The sequence below is a fragment of the Apus apus genome, chromosome 10, assembly GCF_020740795.1.
Source record: "Apus apus isolate bApuApu2 chromosome 10, bApuApu2.pri.cur, whole genome shotgun sequence".
In the NCBI taxonomy this organism is placed as follows: Eukaryota; Metazoa; Chordata; class Aves; order Apodiformes; family Apodidae; genus Apus; species Apus apus.
This window is the reverse complement of record NC_067291.1, coordinates 462,682-484,855: the sequence shown is the minus strand read 5'-3', so window position 1 is coordinate 484,855 and position 22,174 is coordinate 462,682. Positions and strand designations below refer to the sequence as shown.

The 22,174-nt window shown below is 54.4% G+C and overlaps 1 protein-coding gene across 1 annotated transcript; it reads right to left on the bottom strand.

Annotated features, from left to right (window-relative positions):
• Positions 1-349: 349 nt before the first annotated feature.
• On the bottom strand, positions 350-21,198 carry LOC127388867 (dual oxidase 2-like). Its single transcript, XM_051628791.1, has 33 exons — positions 21,108-21,198; positions 20,349-20,432; positions 18,423-18,587; positions 17,128-17,315; positions 15,061-15,262; positions 14,361-14,527; positions 14,217-14,277; positions 14,044-14,140; positions 13,764-13,851; positions 13,295-13,397; positions 12,812-12,975; positions 12,238-12,404; positions 11,933-12,051; positions 10,785-10,922; positions 10,364-10,477; positions 9,692-9,894; positions 9,284-9,469; positions 8,181-8,406; positions 7,432-7,525; positions 7,033-7,208; positions 6,692-6,761; positions 6,130-6,225; positions 5,268-5,446; positions 4,216-4,446; positions 3,873-3,972; positions 3,706-3,755; positions 3,450-3,577; positions 3,095-3,248; positions 2,723-2,955; positions 2,423-2,581; positions 2,118-2,273; positions 1,914-2,042; positions 350-1,135 (listed from the first exon to the last, which is right to left on the bottom strand). The coding sequence occupies exons 1-33, from the start codon at positions 21,169-21,171 to the stop codon at positions 1,013-1,015; spliced, it is 4,614 nt and encodes a 1,537-aa protein (XP_051484751.1). The 5' UTR covers positions 21,172-21,198; the 3' UTR covers positions 350-1,012.
• Positions 21,199-22,174: the final 976 nt, after the last annotated feature.

Sequence of the window (22,174 nt, the reverse complement as noted above, 5' to 3'; positions counted from 1 at the left end):
AACCTGTTCTCACAACTCCAGCTCTTTGGACTCCTTGGCTGTAATTCACGCCCATGCCAGGTCTTGGTGGGGCCATTATCGCGGCAGGACATTGCTGTGGTGATGGGGCTGGTAGGACACAGTCTGTGGAGCTGTGCCTGAGCTCAAATCTGTAGTTCCCTCTATCCACCCTATGTCCATCACTGGGGAAACTCCAGTTTAACCCAGTGGGCTGTTGTAAAGCCTCCACAACAGGAGGCAGCCCAGCACTATGCCACAACTATCACAAGTCCCCAGATGACCAAAACCCAAGTACAGGAGGCAAGATAATGAAGTTTTAAAACTTTGGTCAGGTTTATTGAAGCTCAGTCACAGCCTGCACGAGTGGCAGCCCCAGCGATGCACATCCAGGCCTTGGTTAAACCAGCACAAATGATCCCTGGTCAAAGGATGATGAAAGAAGCCAACACAAACACATCTAAGGTTAGGTGAAAGCCAGGGAGGGCTTGGGGTGCTAATGAGCAGATACAAACCAGGGGGGGTAGGAAATTTGATCCTGTTTGGAGGAGATGCACCTGTCACCAGGGCCTCAGAGCAAGGTGCTGTGCACTCAGGTTGTGCAGCCACTAACTGTTCCCCAAAGCTCTTCAGAGCTTCCCTGAGCTGCCTGGCAGGGGATCAGGGAGGCAGAGCCAGGCTTAACTGGAACTCTGGGTATTCTGGGTAGGGACATGGCAGCACAACCCTGGGTGCAGGAGTGGTAGCAGGGTGCTCTGGACTCAGGGGGTCACACTAGCTCTGTAAGGGGTGATGGACACTTTGCTGGTGGCACCACATGCTGATCTCGGCTCTGTAGGTCTCAGCAGCCACACTCTGAGCCCTACATGGCTTTCTCCTAGGAATGGTGGTGGGTGAGAGCACAGCACCATGACCACCCAAAGCAGTGCCAGACAGGAGTTGGGGTTGAATGCACATTTCTAATAAAGACTGTAGCCTGGAGGGTTGAAACAGCCTAAACCAGCACAGAGTAGGGTCAAAAATTCTCATAGTGATGTGCAAAGTAGGCCTGGTCCTTCTTGTTCAGCTGCTGACAAGCCTTTTCCACATTCTTCGTCATCCCAGGTGGGCCACAGCTGAACACCCCGATCTTCTGGACCTGGGGAAAGAGGGAGCCAAAGAGGTCAAACCTAGCATCACCATCCCCCCCAGCCCAGGCCCCCTTGGTCTCTTGTCCTCTGGCAGCTTTGGGTATGGCCAAGCACTGTGTCACAGCATCACTGGTTGGAAAAGACATGCAGGATCAAGTCCAACCACTAACCTGACTCTGCCACATCCACCACTAAACCCTGTCCCTGGCACCACATCTGTCTTTTTAGATGTCTCCAGGGATGGTGGCTCAATCACCAGGTCCAGCCCCTGCCCCAGAACAGAACAACCCCAAAGTTCACACCATGTCCCTGAGGATGTTGTCCATGCGCTTCTTGAATATTGTCACCTTGGTGCCATCACTGCTTTCCTGGGGAGCCTATTCCAGTGCTCCACCACCCTCTGGATGAAGAATCTCTTCCTAATGCCCAACCTAAACCTCCTCCTGTACATCTTCCTACCATTCCCTTGGGTCCTATCCTTGGTCAGCTGTCCCATACTGAGGGGAACTTTTGGGGAGGTTGTCACTGCCCTGTGGAGCTGCTGGGGTCATGGAGGAAGGATGGGGTCCCCCAGGGTCTCTGCCAGCTCTCGCCATATGGGGGTGTTTGGCTGGTTGGGGTGTTGCTGATTGTCATAGCTCATCCTGGCTCCTGAGGAGAAGCGGGGCTCGTGCCCCTTGGTCCTGCCCTTGTATGGATGACACCAAGGCCTCGGGGACAGGCTGGGACCTGTCCTTCACAGTGGCCAATGCGTGGCCCTCCTCCTGTCCCCAGCTGGGCACTGACCTCAGGGTGCACCTCCTGCAGTGAGTTGAAGAAGGGGACGAAGGGTGGGCGCCCGAAGTGGGTGATGGAGCGCAGCCCCGTGAACAGGCTCCTGTTCAGCACCTTCTGGAAGTGCCGCTCACAGATGTACTGGAAGAGAGATCAGTGCAGGTCAGAGGGCCAGCCCAGCAGGCCTGGCAGCCCCCGGTGGGTGGCCTGGCTCACCAGCATGGTGGTGCGCAGGTCGAACTTCTCGGCCAGCTGCGTGATGTAGATGTGCACGGAGACCAAGTCATTCCTGTCTGTCTCCTCCACCTCACGGATGATGTCCGCCAGCCACTCAAACTGCCGCTGCGTGCGCGTCACCCAGATGAAGTAGATCTGTGAGACGTGGGGATGAGGCTTAGAGTGGGGCCAGCACCATCAGGCATGTCCATGGGGCTCCTTCCCACACAGATCATGGAGGAGTTTTGCCCCCAAAGAGGTCAGCCACAGCAGGAGGCATCTCAAGAGGGCTCATGTCCTCTTACCTTCTTACACAGCACCTTGGAGTTTATGGATGACTTGAAGACCAGATCCTTGAGGATGGATGCGAATGGTGTCACCCCGATGCCTCCTCCCACCAGCACGGACACCTCGAACTTGTTCCACTCCTGGTGGCCCTCCCCAAAGGGCCCATCCAGGTAGAGCTGGAAGGGAGCCAACCATCAGCAGAGCATCTCCTGCCTCCAGCTGCCACCTTCAAAGCTGGAGAAGTGCCTGGAGCTGGGCACAGCCCATTGCATTGGGCTTGGATGTCCGTGTTCCCGGAGCAGCCGTGTGGGGCTCACCTTGGGCAGCTTGCCAGTGAGGGCCAGGCTCTCCGGGGAGTAGAGCTCCCGCAAGCGGGTGGTCCAAGGCCCCACGGCCCGGATGTGCAGGCTCAGGGTGTCCTCGTGGGGTGCCGAGGTCAGGGTGAAGGGGTGGTACTCTGTGGTGCCCAGGGCCACGCAGGCGATGCGCACCCACTGCCCGGACTTGTAGTCAAAGTCCTGCGGCCGCTGGAACTGGAGGTGGGTGACACCTGGGGGGGAGGTGGGAGTGGGGATTTGGTTAAGGAGGAGGCTTTGAGTGGTGGAGATTCCTCCACTGCTGCAGCACCCTGTGCTCTTATGAAGAGCTCGGGCTGAGCTGGTGCCATGTGGCCAGGGACGTGGTGATACCTGAGGGCAGGAGCTCAGCTTTCACCACACTGATCTCTACTTTCTTCCTGCTCAGGCTGAGCAGCTTGTCAGCACCGTAGATGAGAGCTGGGATGATGAAGTAGATGTGGAAGCGGGGCTGCTGGATCAGCGCGTAGCTGCCATGGATGAGGATCTGGCCAGGGAGGAGCCCCCATCAGCATGACAAACCACCTCCCGGGGATGACTCGGTGGCAGCTCAGCAGCCGTGGAGAGCCAGGGCTGGGGGCAACAGCTCCCTTGGCACCTCTTCAGCTATTCCACCTCATCAGCTGGACTGACCCACTGGATTGTGGTGCATTGACCCTACCCCTCCCACCCAGCCCAAATGCTTTACCAGGATGTAGAGCAGCATGTAGAGGTGGTGGGTGATCCAGAAGCCCTGGAAGCTGACACGTCGGAAGTGGTGGGTGGCGAACACATACATCACAGCCAGGATGACAAGCAGTAGCACTCCTGTCATGCCTGTGAGAAAAGGAGTTGGGAGGTCCTGGGGTGGGTCAGAGCAGCCCTACAGGGGCTTCACGTGGGCTGGGCAGAGGGCTGCCCATTCTGGGCATGGGCCTGCAGGTCTGCCTGGTTGGTCATCTCACCTGGAATAGTCTGGAAGAACCACCAATAATACTTCTGTGGGAGCTGGGACCTGGAGAGGGACAAGAGATTACAGCATGGAGTGGCCAAAGCAAACTCCTGGTTCCCACTTTCATTCCTGTCCATGCCTAGGACACTGTCTCTGGACTGTACTTTGAATTTCACGTACCCGTCATCCACAAAGACACTGGAAAAGAGGCAGGACAACACGCTGAGAGGCGTGACTGAGAAGATGTAGACGTTCACTATGTGACCTGCAGTGTGGAGCACTGTAAGAGATAGAAACCAGGAGAGAAAAGCATCACTGATGCTGTGGATGGAGATGCAGCAGACCCTGCTGATGTGCCCAGGGACCCAGCAATTCCTCCTCCTCCTTTGTGCAGAGCGTCTACGTCTCTTCAAGCTCCGTGCAGGTCTTCAAGCTTCTGCCTGGTCCTGCTGTGCCATGATGGGCTGGTCCTCCTACTTGAGCTGTGGTTTGCAGGCAGCACATCCCCCAGCAGCCCACCTACCTGAGAAGATGAGGGCTGCCATGGCAACCCAGCGGTGGAAGTCCACGGCAGCATCGAAGGGGATGTAGTGGTTAAGGAAGGTCTCCCGCAGGACAGTGATGAGGTTGCGGCACATGGTGAGCAGGATGTAGGAGTACATGAAGGAGATGCAGGCAGCTGATCCCCGGGAGATGATGATCCCCACAAAGGTGGTCTGTGCGATTCCCGTGCTGGGGGAGTCGAAGGCGTAGTCTGGGTGGATTTAGATTGGGTATCAGGAAGAGGTTTTCTTACCATGAGGGCAGTGAGACCCTGGCCCAGGTTGCCCAGGGAAGCTGTGGCTGCCCCATCCCTGGCAGTGTTGAAGGGCAGGTTGGATGGGGCTTGGAGCAACCTGGGCTGGTGGGAGGTGTCCCTGCCCATGCAGGAAGGATGGAACAAGATGATCTTTGACATTCCTTTCAATCCAAAGCATTCTATGATTCTATGAGATAGAGGGAGTGACCCCAACAAGGGGACAACTACCTGTGTGGCTCCACCAAGAAAAGGTACCAGGAATGGGGCACAATTCTCCATGTCAGACACCCCAGAGCTGGGTGACACCCTAGAGCTCTGTCACCAGAGCAGGGTGACAGGTTCTCCTTGAAGGTCAAGGGAGGGATTGTCCTCCTCTGCCAGGCCCTGTGAAACCGCACCTTGGTACTGTTGGGCATCTCAATATGAGAGGTGTCAACCCTCTCCCTCATTCACAGGGAGGATGGTCAAAAACTAGCACAGGCCCAATGAGATGGTGGCATCTCCAACCTCAGAGCTCTTAAAACCTTTTCTAGGCAAGGCCTTCAGCAGCCTGATTCAGCTTTGAAATTGACCTTGCTCTGAGCAGGCGTTAGCCCAGACCACTCCAGAGGTGTCTTCCAACCTCAGTAATCCTTTGGTTGGCCCAGGGAAGGACCAACCCTCTTGCCCAAAGCTTTGCTGGGACCTCTTACACCCCAGCATGTCCCATGCAACCAGCAGCTTTGAGGAGCCAAGCCCATGCACCCTTCTGTGTCTAGGGCTGGATGGGCACTCACAGTAGGCTCTCTCCACGAACAAGCTGATGGTGATGGCAGAGAAGAGGACCACACAGACAATATGGCGCCGGTAATTCTCAACGAAGCGCTTGAACTCCTGGAACTTCTGCTGAACTTTGTTCTGCTCATACTTCTTCCGCTGGGCTTTAGTGTACACGTGCAGCTGGTACTGATTGGCTCTGGCAAACACAGGGGGTGGTGTCACTGGGGGGGACAGCTCAGGGCCACCCTGCCCAGCTTTGGGTCTTCCAGCGACCACCTCTGCACACCAGTGGTGGCAAGAACCTGCAGACTACAGTGTCTGTGATTGATCTCAGGTCCTCCCACAGTCTACACACTCTTGAAAGCTGATAACAAACGTGCAGGTACAGTGAAACTGTAGATAAGAACTGTCAAAGATAATTTTCATAGTGATATTCAACCCTCCAAACTGATACCAGTGCGGGGAAGGTCCTTGGAACTATTCAGGGAAATCAGGATATTCTGGCCGCCAAGAACAACCACTTCACTGCTTCCTTGTGGAAATACTTGCTGCAACCACAGCAGTGAGGACCAGAGTCTCTCCTGCAGCTCTTGCAGGAAGCCCTCAGGTGCACCAGCAGCTTCCCAAGGGGCAAAGGACCCACTGTCCCCACTGAGACAGGGCTGTTCCCCTAGCTCCTGTGATGGGCCTGCCTGGGCTGGGGCATCTCTTGCAGTGAGGGTCTTGCATCGCTCCCTACATTGTCATCCGAGTGCTGTCTCCTTGCAGCAGTGCCATTTGACTGGAGGGCCACCTAGACTGACACTGAGACATGAGAAGCAGCAAACATGCTGGACCCAAACCTGAGAAGTGAGCCTGGAGAGGAAGGGCCTCACTCACCTTCTGCCTGGTCTCTTCCTCAGTTCTTGCCCTTCTGGCTCTATGTAGTGGCTTATGGTGTCCAGGTTTGGGTCTTTCTCCTCCTCTGAGATGGCCCTGTTGGAAATAGAGCTATGTTCAGCCCCAAGCTATACTTGCAGGAAAGGTTTGCCAACTTTTTCTCCACTTTCCATGTCAAGATTAACTGAGATGTCCAGCTCTTTCCTGTTTGCATTAACTTTAATTAAAGCTTGGTACATGGGCTGGATTCACTCAAAGATAACCCACCCCTTGAAAAGCAAGGTAGAACTCCCATCCCCGTGTCATGGCTGCAATGGGGGCTCTGCAGGAGGCAGTTCCACCCCTCTGCCTGCCTGGGTCCCAGTGGAGGAGGGCAGAAGCCCCACTGGTGTTTGACTTGCTCATGTGCATGTCCCAGCACGGCCATCCCCCTTCCCCAACACTGGAAGTGTGAACACCCAGTGGGAGCATTTGTTGAAGGGGCTGAGGTGAAGGACGGATGTGCCTGAGGGCAGGAGAAGGGGAAACAGCAGCAGTAGCAAGACTAAGGTGGAGAGCTTACCCTTTGGGCTCTTTCTTAGTTATGAAGGAGACACGGTTGTGCACGTTTTGCTTGAGAACCTCAGGGACACCTTTGAGAAGCCAAAAGGACAAACTGCCATTTAGAGCATGTGAGATACAATGGACAAGGTTTAGTCATCTCCGCTGGGCAGGGGCGAGGGGGGAGATACTCTGAGCTGACCCAAATGTGTCACACTTGAAGCAACAGCTGATGCCCCATGGCTGCACTTGAGTTGGAGAGATTAATGGGACAAGATTTTGGTACCCACCCGTTGTATCGGGTGCTGCTGTTTGCCCCAGTCCTGCAGGGCCTGGTGTGACCCAGTGCTCCTGCCCACTGACCTTTGATGCAGAGCTGGGTGAGACGAAGGTCGCTGTCGTGGTCCCGCAGCATGTAATGGAAATCCTCCCATGTCAGCTCATCCCTGTCCTGAAATCCCGAGGCCTGAAACATGGACTCGGTCGCCTGCTCTGCCTGGTCTCTGGACAGGCAGTTGTTGGAGATCTCAATGAAGGACCTGGAGCAAGGAGGAGAGATGGTAACTTCAGAGGACCGTATCTTGAATTCTTCAAATCACACAGGGCAGAGTTTCCTGGAAGGAATGGGCTCTTGGCTGTGAGCGTTGAGCCCATGGGCTCCATGTAGGACACTTGGGGAGTGGAGCACAGAAGCTGGAAGCTGCTTTTGAAGACATCTGTGCTTACAGACATTGTGAAAACAGCTAGAGAGATGAGAAGTACCTGAGCATCCTCAGAAACTCCTTCTTGGAGAGGAACCCATTCTCATCGATGTCATACATCCTGAACATCACCTTGGACTTCTCCTCTGGGGACCCTAGTGGGGAAGCAAGAACAAGATCCTATTTTTATCCACAAAGATGCTTTCAAATGTTGTCTTTGAAAGTCTGGACCTGCAGCAGTGAAGCCCCACCCAGCTCTGAGAAGACAGAAAGCACACTGCTGAGGGCAGCTTGGGCAGCCACTGGCTGTGAACAGTGTGACCCACTTCCAGTTGGCTTTCTCAAGTGCTGGGTAGCCCAGGTAGATGCAGACTCTCTTCTTCCACCATATTTTGCAAACTCAAAACATGCTTTTGCACAGCAGCTGGTGTTCAGGGAGCTGCTGTTGATTGAGTCTGGGACTCCCCACCTCCACTTCCAAATGGTTACCCAGGGAAGGCTCAGATGTGGTGTCAGATCCAGTTACTACCACCTCTCGAGGACAGCATGCATGGTCCATTCAAGAGACAGGACAGACCTGTCTGTGGTGGTGAAGGGTGTCTCCCCTCATGAACAGTCTTTCAGAAAACAATTTCATTGTCACTGCCCCAAAACTCAAGGTGAAGCTGTCCTGAGTGAAGGGAATTTTAATCTGCAGTATGTCTGCAGGTTGACCTGCTGGATGTCCTCTACTCTGCTGGTGGCACTGCCAGAGCATAGAAACAGGACTGAGGGCAAGAGATGAAGACACTAACCAGCACCAGCTCCCACCTTTCATGAAGACCACCAAGATGTCCAGGAATTCCCGGAAAGAGATGTAACCATTGCCATCTTTGTCAGCCAGGGAGAACATGGAGTCCACAAACATAGAGTGGGCTTTGAGCCCCAGGGCCTCGGCAAACTCAGCCCTGCTCAGCTCACATGTTAGAGACTCCTTTGTCTTCTGTGAAGATTCAAAGTCAAGCTCTCCAGCGTTGGACCTGTCAATTTCCAGCACCTGCAGGTTGTGTCCCACAAAAGAAATCCCATGAGTCCTGGCAAAGAAAATTGGTGTCCACTTGCCTGACTTATTGTTCAAAGATGGGTGAGTCCCCTGGTGCAAAACTCATGGTAGATACCATGGGGAAGTCCCATGTCTCTCCGACACTATGTGACCTTCACACTAAACACCACTGACCATTATGGAGACCTCAGTTACATAATTCAAGAATCCCAGGCTGGTTTGGGCTGGAAGGGACCTTAAATCCAGTCCCAACCCCACCTCCCACTAGACCAGGTTGCTCCAAGCCCATCCAACTTGTGCTTAAACACTGCCAGGGATGGGGCAGCCACAGCTTCCCTGGGCAGCCTGGGCCAGGGTCTCACCACCTTCACACTAAAGAATTCATTTCTGATATCTCATATAAATCTCCCCTCATCCCATTATTCCCTGCCTTTGTCCACAGTCCCTGCCCAGCTTTCCTGGAGCCCCTTCAGGCACTGGAAGATGCTCTAAGGTCTCCCTGGAGCCTTCTCTTCTCCAGGCTGAACACCCCAACTCTGCCAGCCTGTCTCCAGAGCAGAGCTGCTCCAGCCCTCCCATCATCTCTGTGGCCTGCTCTGGACTCCCTCCAACAGCTCCATGTCCTTCTGGTGTTGGGACACAGCCCTGCAGGTGTTCTCATGAGAGTGGAGGGGGAGAAGTCTCTTTGCGACTTTGGGCACCCTAGCAGAACTCCCTTTGTCTTCTGCAAGGGAAAATGTCCCTTGGTCCTGAAAGTACTGGCAGTTTCCATGTGCATGGTTTATGAAGAGCAGCAGCAGCACCAGTCACTCTTTACTCAACACAGAAGTACCCTCCTCCATGCCTCAGAGCCCACCGCACCTCTACAGACCTGAGCAAACAGGTGCCTGAAGAAAGTCTCCAGAATTTGTTTCCTCTGCTCCTGGGTGACTGCCCTTTTCATTAGGCTCTGCTCCTTCATCTCAGACAGATGCAGGTCAAGGCCGTTCTCCTCCAGGTAGCCTCGTAGCTTCCCAATGAAGTTGCTCCTCTCCACCTCCCTGCTGAAAAGCAGCACCTGCCAAAGACCCCACCAAATGGCTGTGAACAACAGAGGCTCAGCTGGGCTGGGAGTGCTGCTGCCCTTCACCACAGTGGTCACTCCATGGACCTGGTGGTTCTTGGGAGGCCACAGCCACCCTCTGGGGATCTATGCTGCTCCCAGTGCCCAGGACTGGGCAGCAGAGGATTGTGGAGGGTCCAGGGGAAGGTACTGTACCTCAGGCATCATGGTACTCACCAGGTCATACTCTTTGGGGCTCTGCAGGAGCAGAGCTTTGTTCCCTTTGTTGCTGGAGATGAGCACCTCCACCCTTTGATGGGCTTTCAGGTTGATGACCCGGAGCACAGACCCTCTCCCATCCAGCACTTTGAGCACTTTGTCAGCTTGGAGCTGGATGTAGACAGGAGAGCTGTCTGTCTTGGGACCCTGCCACTCCATGGCTGATGGGAGAGAGACAGGACTCAGCTGGAGAGGGACAGCCGGGCTCCCACTCATCCCAGCACCTCCTTCACCGAGTTTGGGAGTGATTCCATGACCAGTTAAGGGAAAAATTATCTCCCAGCTGCAGAGCTCAAGCTCATGGACACAGGAGGATTTTTCCAGTGTCCAGAGCAAGAAGACACAGTTCCTGTCCTGGAGCTACTGGTGCAATGGGTTTCCTTCAGAAAAGGTGTGATCAGGAGAGGGTTGCAGTTAGTTAGTGATAGATGGTCATAGGATGACTCAGCTTGGAAGGGACTCAGGAGAGCCTCCCACCCAACCTTGGGCTACCTGCTCCACTGCTTGAGTATCCTCCTGGGGAAACAGCTTCTCCTTACATCCAGTCTGGATATAAGCCCCAAGCCCAGCCCTGCCCCGACTCCAGCAGCATCATCAGATGCCATCTCAGGATTGACAGTGCCACCTCACCAGGTATTGCCTCGCTGGCCACCTCCCTCCTCATGCTGGAGCTCTGCTGCTTCTGCAGCTTCTTGAAATCTCTCTTGCGGAGAACGGCAACAATCCAGGCCACCAGCAGAGTCACTGAGGATACGGGGGAGAAGGAGATATGAGACACCACAAAGCTCCTTCCCACTTGGGCATCATAACCTGTGCCACTGGAGCAGACAGGGGTTGATTTCTTCCCCATCTCCCCAGATCAATGCTGGATGGATTTATTTAATGCAGGACTGCTCCATGAAAGCTCCCTCCTGGTGCCCAAGCAACCTGCCACCTGAAGGACCTGAGAAGTGACCAAGACTCAGCAGCTCCTGCTGGGGGGTACTTGGTCCATGGACAGGCAGACCCTTGCTCTGGTAGAAGAGGAGATGAGTAAAGAAACATGGCAAACCTAAAGGCAGACAGCAGAGGACAACGATGATGATCCCAAAGCCTGCGCCGCTGCCTTCAAAGTAGTCCAGCACCATCATGGGTGTGCAGTTGGCCAGGTGCTGAGTGCTCAGCTGCTGGGGCTGGGGGCATGGGTCCCCTGCACGGGGGGAGACAAGCAGTGAGTGTCATGAACCTTTGACCCATCTCACCTCCATCATCCCCCAGAACCTCTGATGGTGGGATCCACAGCCAGCCCAGAGAGTCCTCCTGGTGCAACTCCAAGGAGTTGACACCAAGGGATCCAAAACTTCTGGCATGGGCTGGAATGTGTGCCAGATACAATGATTTTGTGAAGGAGGAATGTTGTGGCAAGATCCCAAGAGGACAGGGCCTGCTGTGTTTGGCCACACCTTGCCCTGACCGTGGATGGCATCAGGACTCTTTTTAGGTCTTGGAAGGGAGGAGAAGGCTCATTTCAAGGATGTCACAGGGTGAGAGATGCACACCAGCAGCCAGCCTGGCTGGGACACAAGGCCTGAGATCTCCCCAGGCTGATGCAGCTCAACCACAGGTGCAGGAAGCCTAAGCAGCCCTTCCAGCAGTGCTGGTGGACCAGCAACCCTGTTCGGGAGAGCAGCTGGGCAGGGTTGGATCCTGCAGGACAGTGCCCAGGGCACACTCAGGGGTTGATGCCATTGAAGGCAGAAGTAGATGTTCTGCAGTTACTGTACACAAAGCTCAACTCATTTGCAAACTGCACCAGGTTTCAAGCCACTCATCACTTTAACATGCAGACCTGGGAGTACTTGTACACAGAAGGAGCCCGAGGACATGTCAGTGAGGAGTGTGACAGTGTGAAGTGGACAGAAGCTGAGTTTGAATCCCAGCATGGCCTTCCAGGGCATCAGTACCTGGAGATCCTTCCATGACTCATGCAATGCACATGCCTGGTCTTCAGTGTCCTTTCAACACCAGCACTGCCCACCTTGCCCACAGGCAACCCAGGTGTTCTGCAGGCATTTTGCTGACTAAGGGCACAGCAGGCATCAGGCTTGAGAAATGGCCAGTCTGGTGCTTTCCCCATGTCACCGAGTCACTGAGATGGGTTTGTTCTCCCCCCTAACCTGCTGGTGCCATCTGCTCCCTTCCATTGCACAAAGCACTCACCCTGGCTCCAGACAAACACGTGGGGTTGGAGGACTGTGGAGTTTCCAGAGGTGACAGCAACCAGGACATCGTGGAAGGTCGTGTTACGGATCCGCCTGGTTTCCTCCTCTGTGAACAGCCTGGGGAGGAAGGTGTGAGGCCAAGTGGTGGCCCCTGGTGTCAGGCTGGCAGCAGGAGGGATTCAATCCCTCCACAGCTTTAGGAAACAAGCTGGGGGACGTTTTTTTCCTCCAGCCCCAGTTTTTGTGTGTTACTGGAGCTCGCCAAACAGTGGGCAGCCTGCCAGATGGGGAAGGGGTGTTTACCCGTTCTTGCTGTTTTCGAACCAAAACCTGTCCCCATCACGCAGGCGCACAAACTGGTCCAGGATGATGGCACTGAAGAGGGAGCCATCAGCCTGCAGCATGCCCCCAGGGAGCATCTCCAGCCCGGCTGTGTTGTTGGCATACAGGGCAGCAACCTCGTCCAGGACCTGGTCAGAAACACCCACCACACTCATGTGAGCAGAGGGAATTCTTCCAGGGCCTCAGGAAGCACTGGCAAGCCCCAGGAGCAGCGAGGAACATGCATTTCCCGGGCATCACACATCCCTGGACTGGGAGGGTGCTCAGCCCCACGCAGCCTTGAGCTCATGGCTTGGACTTGAGCAACTAAGCATTGATCCCAGAGCATCTCATCTCCAGGAGCAGCAGAGCACCCCGTGGCACAGGAGCTTAGCACCAGGGTAGGATTTATGCCCCACAGACATGAAGATAAGCTAGAGCAGGATGCACACTGATATCCCTCTTCCTACGTTACTTGAGAAGCCAGTTCATGCCTGGAGTGCCCCAATATCCTTTGACCCAGACACTTCCCATGCCCAGAGCAGTTCCCTGTTACCTGTTGTTCCAGGTGTAGGGCGAGGTCTGACCAGTTCTGGAGAGGCTTCATCCCAAATCGCTCCAGGGCTTGGTTGTAGGTGGGCAGGCCAAGGTCTCGCCCGCGCTGAAACCAGCTGGCCACGTGGTCAGTGCGGGAGTACTTCAGGGGTCCGTACCAGTAATCTGTGGGTGGATTGGAAGCCATGGTGATGGCAAGGCAGAGCCAGAGGAGCCACCTCAGCTCCTACAGCTGCTGGGCTGGCCTCGTCCCTCTGCTGTGGGCCATGCTGAACACGGAGATCATCTCCATGCCCTAGCCAGGGTGGTCCTGTGGACACACTCGACATGCCCTGCAGCCTCTCTGCACCTCTGTTAACAAGGTTGAAGGTTGGGTGCTGATGGAGGTGGCAATGGGATCTGCCACCCCACATGGGTCCCTGCAGAGCCCCGGGAAGGAGGGTCCCCCACCGACACACCAGCTGCAGTGCAGGGGAGTGCAGACCTTGGAGATCTTCCACCACAATGTTGTCCTCTCGCTCTGCGATCTGCGAGCTCATCCCCAGCAGGAGATTGTCCACATCTTCAGCCTGCTGCAGCCGGGTGCTCTGGGGGAAATGGGAAGAGCAGGTGATTCCTTGAAGAACTGAGGACATGGGACAGCCTCACACCGCTGAACTGGTGTCCATAGGGGTGCAGACAACAGGTGTAAGGGGACCAGGGACTTCTTCCAGGCCAATTTACTCCATGTCAGCTCAGCCTTGAGGTCTGAGCCTGCTGCAGCTGAAGGTGGCATCTGGGGATGTCTGGATGAGGAGCTTCTCACACCCCTTGCTTGCTTGGCTTGGCTCTCATGCTCTGCACCCAGTTTCCCTGTCAGACCCCTGGAGGGCCCTCCATCACACAAGGCAAGGATTGGAGCCCCCCCCAACCAGTCTGCCACACCCTCAGGACCCCCGTGCTCCCTTCCATACCTCTCTGCTCCAGTAGCTGTCGCAGAGCCGCATGGCTGGGAACGAGGCGCTGGGGTTGGACACTTTTGAGAACTGGCACTTGGAGTCTCTGGAACAGCAGAAAAGGGCTGGACCCTCAGCCTCTGGCTGGGGCTGCCCCAAGTTGGCAGGGCTTGGCTGTCCCAGCAAGGAGCAGGATGTGTGGAAGGGACAGGGACCACCCCCAGCCACCACCCCCACTTGGGCATCCCTTTCCTTGGTGCAGGGACCTCTTTCCCCCAGCCCTGCCGGCTGTTCCCACCTCTTGTAGACGCCGGGTGGCACCATGGTGGCCAGGAACTGCCCTGCAGCTGCCACGAACTCTGTTGAGAGGCTGGGGTCCAGGTGCTGCTGGTAACCTGTGGGGCAGCAGCCACGGTCCTTTCCCATCCTGTCCCCTGCTCCCCACACACCCTCCCCCACTGTGCCCCTCACCTTCATACTTGGGGACACTTCTCCCCAGCAGAGTCGGCAGCCACTCGTACAGCACGATGCTCTAGGGCACAGGGGAGCTGGGTCAGGGCCAGTGCCAGGAGGATGGGGTGTCCCAGCAGAGCCAGGGGGAGTCCCATCCCTCACCTGGAAAGTGGCGATGACCCACTTGCGAGCATGCTGGAAAAGGTCTTCATCAGACCATTTGGGGTGTGTCTCAACCAACTTTGCAGCCAGGTGGTTGTGGTACCGGAACCAGACGATGCTCTGGGCCTGCAGGAAGGGGTTCTCATTCCCCCAGGCGCTCCCCAGGTCTGCAAGAGCCATGGAGACCATCCGTGGGTGATGCCACCATGTGTCTCAGCTTGCCCATGGCTGGAGGGGCAGTCCCAGTCCTGTAGCTGCATCCCAGCATCCCCTCATTCCCTGGTCCATCCTTTCACCCCAGGGAGGTGAACAGCCTGAGCCAGAGAGAAGCAGCTCCAGGTCCCCAGCAAAGGCCAAGGGTTGGGCAGGTGAGGAATTCAAAGCAAGCTGAGCAGGTTTTTATTGGTGGCAGTCCCTTTGCCCCGAGGACATGGCCTGGGATCAGAGAGACCAGCACCCATCAGTCTCTGCAGGTTGGCTGGGAAATGACCCATTCCCTCCTAGGGATGCAGCACCTTAAGTTCATGGTGTGTCTTTGCTGGGAATCTTTCACCTGGCCATGCATCTTTCCCCCACCAAAGGCTGGGAAGCTGCCTGCTCTCTCATGGGAGTCCTGGCCCATGTCTCAACTCCTCACAACCCCCTGCCCTTTCCCAGGGTCCCCTCTGGGCCCAGATCCCCTTGAGGATAACATCATTACCATAGATCCCCCGGGTACCACCCTGTCCGGTGGAGGGATCCAGTGCCTTCCACATGGGGACCCTCCCGTCGGTCTCCCTGGGGAGGAGCCCACCGGGCCCCGATGCCAGTTGTCCCCTTGAGAAAGTCCTCAGGGCGTCACTCCAGGAGTGGGAGGAGCCATAGATGGAGCTGCCGTCCAGCCAGCCCGTCACCTTGTTGATCTAGGGCAGGCAGAGGAAGGGGCATTAAGAGGTGTCGGGGGGTCAGTGGAATGGTGCAAAAAAAGTCTGGAAGGCCCCAACCTGGCCCTTTTGGTTGTTCAAAGCTGCCACCCCATGCCTTGTATTAACAAGAGCTGTCAGGATGCAAATGTATGTGCCTAATATATGTGACCAGTTCTGGAGCCCTCAACACAGGAGGGACGTGAAGCTCCCGGAGTGAGTCTAGAGGAGGCCATGAAGATGATCCAAGGGCTGGAGCAGCTCTGCTCTGGAGACAGGCTGGGAGAGTTGGGGTGTTCAGCCTGGAGAAGAGAAGGCTCCAGGGAGACCTTAGAGCACCTCCAGTGCCTGAAGGGGCTCCAGGAAAGCTGGGGAGGGACTTGGGACAAGGGCAGGGAGTGAGAGGACAAGGGAGAATGGCTTAAAACTGGAAGAGGAGAGACTGAGGTGAGACATGAGGAGGAAATTATTTGCTGTGAGGGTGGTGAGACCCTGGCCCAGGTTGCCCAGGGAAGCTGTGGCTGCCCCATCCCTGGCAGTGTTGAAGGGCAGGTTGGATGGGGCTTGGAGCAACCTGGGCTGGTGGGAGGTGTCCCTGCCCATGCAGGGGGGATGGATCTAGGTGATCTTTAAGGTCCCTTCCAACCCAAACCTTTCTCTGATTCTCTGAAATATAGACACTGACAATTTTCACAGCAACGGCAGGAATTCAGTGCCAGGTACATGAAAGGACCAGGCACAGGGTTTTCAAAAGGACATTTTGGTTTGGGTTTTTTTCCCCTTACTATTTTCAGCTTTGCCCAGGAGCAGGCACCTCTGAACCCCTCAATAGGCAACACCAAGTGGGAAGGGGACTAAACCTATCACTGAGGACACTGGAATCACTGGATCTGTACCCTCAGGTGAGCTCTGTCCTCACAGCAGGGAGACTCACTGCCCTGGCAGCATGTTGTGTATCTTCCCTGGAGATGTTTTCATGAGAACATCCTTTTTTAGTCTAAAAACAGGATGGAATTTTCATTATTCTAAGGTTTGAAGTGCTGCTTAAATCATGACCTGCCACTCTGCTCTCTTTGTGGTTTATCACATGAGAGGCTCAGTGCTGGGGCGGGGGGGTATTTTGCTTCAGTGATTTTGATCAGGAAGCTTTCCAGCAGGAAACAAAACAGGGGCATGGAGGGTGGGCTTGGGAACACATCCAGCTTCAGCAAAATGTGGAGAAACTGGGGGTGAAATCTGGATTTTCTTCCAAAGGGCTGAAATTCCAAGAAGCTTTACAGCTGGAAGACAGCATTGGCTCTGTTTTGTGACGTTGTTAAAGATAAGAGTTGGTGGCCAAAACCCCACAGTGTAATTACTGACCTTCTAGAGCAGCACAGGTGTATCCAGTGGTTAAGGAAGTTCCTGACACTTGCACTAAAAGGGCTTATCTTAGTGATAAAAAATATATCACGTTTTACCTGACCCAGAAAGCCCCAAATCAGTTTTGACTGAAGTGATCAAACCTTTGTCAGCTAATGAGGATGCCCAATCTTCCTGCTCCTCCCTCCCCTCCTTCCACCCTCCAGAAACCATGCAAGAGACTCGAATTTGCATTCAAGTAGATGGCACAGGCAGATCTAGAGCAATTACATTGTCTTTGGCCAAGAAAAGCGTTGACCTGGAGCAACCACAAATGTGAACCCTGGAGACTGTGCTTTGGGTTTAGCTGCAGTTGGTTCAAACACTCCAGAGACATGAATTTTTAAGGGGAGGAGGGTGATGTCCTTTTGTTTTTGCAGCCACTGTCCTGGCTTCTACAGACCCCAATGTCGGGTGAAGAGGAATTTAGCTGAAAGGCAAAGAGCAAAGCAAATGCTTCCTACCTGTTCCCGGGGGCTGTTGGGGCTCTGCCCGGTCTCAGTGGCCCAGTGGATGCGCTGGAAGGGCAGGACCACATCCCCAGTGCCTGCAGGGTCAAACACCGGGTCTCCGGGTGGGATGTGGATGTTCAGGAACTCAGCAGGGCAGGCGGTTTGCTCTGTCCCCACGATGTCTGAGAGCACGTGGAAACCTGCCAGACACACAGTGTGGTCAGCAGCTGGGAGGACTGCCACCAGCACCTGGAGCAGGACTTGGTGGTGGGTGGGCAGCTGAGCTGTACGAGGACTGAAGGGACCACCCTGTGCAGTAAGAGTGGTTTCCTCCTTGCCTTCACTTCTGGTTTGCTCCATGATTGAAAAAGTCACTTTGGGCTGGAGCCCAGATGTACTGAACTCTAGTCCACAGAAACAGGGCTCCAGGAGCTCCTGGCCAGAGCTCATGAGTAGGGTCATTCGGGGGCCAGGGTAGAGAAACTCAGCCAGCAGATGTTCAGAGATGACCAGCAGCTGGACCATCTGCTGGCCACCACTTCACTGGGAGCAAAGCTCTGCCTTTGGCCAGTAGTTCCCTGAGGTCCTCCTTGCCTCTGGCCTTCAAGGCCACGGTTGACTGCTGCCACTGAGCCCAGTGGCTTCTGTTGCTGTTGGCCCATTTGAGCTTTGGTGTGATGACAAAGATTACCTCTGGGGAGAAGCTAAACACTGCCACATGAGTGTCTGATCCTCCTGTGGCACATCTTGGGGTCAAGCACCTCAGCTTGGGTGTCCAGGGTTGCGTATCAACTTTCAGCTGTATGGGGAGCTAATTGTCTCCACTGCTTTGACAGGTTCAGCCTGTTTTCTCAGTGAGCTGAAGGTGTTTCTCAGAGACAGACATCCCCAGGCATGGAGACCCAAGACCCTGTCATGCTCCTGCGTGAGAGCAAAAACTGCTCCATCTTGTAGCACTTCTGGCCAGCAACCACAGCGCAGCTCTTATCGTGTCTGTCAGGTGTTTTGCAACAGGGCAACCCTTCTGAGAAAACCAATGAGGAAGTTCCCAAATGACAAGTATCAGCATCTGGGGAAACTGCCAAAGGTCACAAAAAATTCACAGAAACCTTCTTGGCCAGACAGTGTTTTGCTGTCATGATACCCAAGGTTTTATCTTTCGGCTGTGGCTCTGCTATGAAGTGGTGGGTGCGGAGCGCTCGGACGTGTGACCTTGGGGTGTGAGAAACCAACAGTTTTCCACCCAAACCAACATTATTCCACCCAGACCAACGTTTTTTCACCCATGGCCAGGCCCTGGCTCTTACCAAAGAACACAGCCAGCACAGTGGTGTTTCTGTGGGAGGGCAGCCCGGAGGGTCCCCGTGCCACCGCGTTGCTGAGCTGGCGAGCGTTGGGCACGTGGGGCTCCTGCAGCGCCTGGTAAACACCGTCCGCGTAGTTGGCTGGCAGGAGATGCAGCAGCCTGGCACCTGTGGCACCAAAGCAACATGACATGAGTCTGCTGGCACCCGACAGATGGGAGACCTCTCCCCATCCCTGGAAGTGTCCAAGAACAGGTTGGGTGGGGCTTGGAGCAATGTGGTCTAGTGTGAGGTGCCCCTGCCTGTGGCAGATGGTTGGAACTAGATGTTCTTTAAGGTCCCTCCCAACCCAAACCAGTCTGTGATTCTGGGATTCTATAGAGGGGTACACCAGTGTGTGCCAGGGTCCTGGAAGAGTGCAAGAGGATGGCACGGATACTTATAGTGACCAAGAACACAAGTATTGGTACCAACACCCAAAACCTCTTGCAACACTGAGATGAGCCCTTTTAAAACTAGGAGGGATCCTCTGTGGGCATGTTCCCTTTAAGTTGTCCCTCTCTGGTCCATTTGTGTTCACTGTGAAGGTGACAGAGCACTGGAACAGGCTGCCCAGAGAAATTAGAGTCTCCTTCTCTGGTGACACTCAAACCCACCTGGATGCATTCCTGTGTAACCTACCCTAGGTGACCCTGCTCTAGCAGGGGGGTTGGATTAGATGATCTTTTGAAGGTCCTTTCCAACCTCTAACATTCTGTGATTCTGTGATGTGCATCCCCATTGCCTCCTGGAGGTCTGGGGTGATGCAGTCCAGCAGGTAACTGGAGTGATGTTAAGCTGCCTGTGTTGACTCAGCAATCCTACCCAAGCGTGGCAACTGCCATCACCACAGGGAACAGGAGAGGGAACAGCTGGAGAGGCAGAGAGACAAGGGAGGAGATGAGAGAGGAACACCCTGACTTCACACCCACTGCCTGTCCTGTAACTCAAGAGCCTAGAGTGAGGAGGTTGTTGCCCATTCACACTGAGTTTGTTACCAAAGGCTCTTCAGCAGTGTGGTGGGCTTGGCTGGCAGGAGCTTTCCACAGCTGGGGGACATCCTGAGTGACTGGCTTAGTTTTGGGCTTGGTTGCCTTAGGTTTATTTCCAATCTGCCTGCTCTGGAAGAGGGTGATCTTGTCTGCCAGGGACCTGCTAGATCTTCCTGACAGGCTCTGGTGTAACCAAAGGGTGAATGTCACACATGTCATGTTGGAGATCCACCTTGGCTTGGAGGAAGCTGTGTAATGTGCCTTGTGTCACCGCGTAGTGACCGATCTGGGCTGCAGGAAATGGGAGGACTCATAGCCTGGAATATTTTAGATTGAATCCTACCTGATCTGCCCTGCTCCCAGTACAGACCAGTACAAGCACAAGATCTGTCTGGTGCAAAATGCAAAAGGAGTAGGACCAGCACGCCTGGACCATGAACTCTTCTGTCTCTAGCCTTGTGTTGAATGCTGCTTGAACTGCCTGCTGATGTTGGCTAAAGATGCCTTCTCCCAGCTCTGGGATCCTTGACCATCACTGAAACACCTGCTAGGAAGAGCTGGGTCCTCCCCATCTTGCAGGTTTTAAATGGTCCCGCAAAGGCACAGCTCTGCCCTGGGACTGATCCAACACCAGCATGACCTGCAGATGGTGGCTGGGCAGCAGGTAGAAGTGGCAAGGCCAGGACATGGGAGTCAAAGCTGGGCTGCTTGACCCCTCCAGACTTCTCTAGTGGGCCACAGCCTCACCTAGGGACCTATCTCAGGATGGTAGGCATTGTCTGGTCACCTGCCAGGTGCAGGCTCAAGTCAGACAGGTTTCTCAGTTGTAAAGGCAGCCAGCTGCACAAGTGGTGGCTTGTCCCATCCCACCATCCCCCTCCCCAGGCCTGGCACTCACCCACCGAGCCGCGCTCGTGGTGCAGCAGGTTGTTGTACCAGCCATCGTAGCGCTGCACCTCCCAGGAGATGCTCTCCTGGGCTCCTGGAACAGATCAGACCCACTTGGTGAGCTGCCCAAAAAAAGGCATGTAACAAGCTTCTCCATTGCAGAACAATGTCTGCACTGTGGTACATCCTCAACTTCTTCATGAAACTTTCTGTACAAACCACTGTTTAGACAAGTTCTGCACTCCTTTGGAGGGACAAGCAGTGGCTACAGTTAGAAATTCACATTTGTCATCCTGATGTCCCCAGATCAATTTCTGGCCCCCACCAGATCCCAAAGGATCTTCATTTTCTCCTTCTCTCTCATTGTATCAGGAGAAGTCTTTCCTTTCTTCTGACACTGACAGTGTCCATGTGAGCCAAGCAAAGGCCTTGACACCAGAGTTACCATAGTATATCAGCACCAGCCTTTGTAATGAAACCCATTTTTTTGTTTCCCCTGTGTTCATTTTTATTGCTTTTACTGTGATAAGAGCAACAAGCTCCAGTTCCTGGTTACAAGCTGGTTGCACTTAGAAACAGCAGCATTTGAGTCTCCCAACCACCAGGCTCTGCAAGGTCAACATTTTGCTCCTTTTTTTTTCTTACCTTGTCACAAACTGAATCATCCCCTTCTATAATCTGATGCCCCACGGGTTAGAGGAAGTTCCTCTGAGGACACAAGCAATCCAGCATCTCCCCTTGCCATCCCCTTCCCTCAAACTGTACTTACTCCCCGAGGTCCACATCAGCAGAAGAACCACGGTCAAACCCAACATAATCTCTTGGGGTTGCATTGGCCACGGGGTCTTTGGAAGCAGCGACCTGCAAACGGGAGGAGAAGGAGAGAGCTGGAGCAGGGCTGCTCCTGGAGGCTGGGGACATCCACAGGCCGTGATCTCAGCTCCCTCTTGTGGTTCCTGCTGCCTGGTCAAACCCCTCTGCGACCATCAGCAGCATCTCCCGACGTGAGCTGCGGGAAGGTGGCACGTCAGACTCCATCACCGCGGGAAAGCTCCCTCAGGAGGTGACCACTGGTCTGAGAGGACCTTCCTGCTGAAGCAGGACATTTACCCCTGCCTCGAGGTGTCCCAGCTGTAGGTTCACAGCTCATCACCCACAGCAGGGACAGGTTAAGCTGCTCCAACATGGTGATAAAACACACTCCATGGTACAGAACCAGACACATTCCATCTGGCAATTTCCCTGCTCACGCGTTGTCCTATTAGAGCAAAATCCTTATGGGAACACCATGAGAACAGCCTCAGCACTCTGCCAGGTGCTCTGGAGTGTGCTAGTAGAGCAGATAAAAACCTCTTGATCATCTCTTGGCCAATGCAAGGGCACTCCCATGACCAGCCTTTCTTATGACACTTAACCACATCAGCTTCCACAAAGGATCCCTGGATCCAGAGCAAATTCTGTCAGTGGTACCTGAACCTTTAAAGCCCCATGCAACACCTGATGAACCATGAACACCAAAGGCTACATTTTTTTGTCATAAATGGTACAAGTTGCTGCACAGGGAAGCTTGGATTTAACTCCAAGACAGGATTTTCCACAAAATACGGCCTTTTGTGCCTTGTGCCCACACTGTGGGTGTGTATCCAAAGTGTAGCCTCATTTCAGAGGGGCTGTGTTGCCAAAAGCATTGCACCAGCCTCAGCTCTTCCTACATCACTCTGTCACAAGCCAAAGTCAAGCCTTTACGTTATTCTTTCAATTGTTTTAATCAATTGTTAATTTAATTAATTGTTTTAATTGTTTTTAAGCTTAAGGAAATTACGCTTCCCTGGAAGT

What these genes read in the sequence shown, in the direction of transcription:
- LOC127388867 (XM_051628791.1), bottom strand. Translation starts at nt 21,171, where the DNA reads ATGCAACCCCAAGAGATTATGTTGGGTTTGACCGTGGTTCTTCTGCTG. An exon ending in TGTGCTGGCTGTGTTCTTTG is followed by an intron (nt 17,316 to 18,422) that starts GTAAGAGCCAGG and finishes TGTGTCTGGCAG; the next exon opens with GTTTCCACGTGCTCTCAGAC. An exon ending in AAGTGTCCCCAAGTATGAAG is followed by an intron (nt 14,141 to 14,216) that starts GTGAGGGGCACA and finishes GCTGCCCCACAG; the next exon opens with GTTACCAGCAGCACCTGGAC.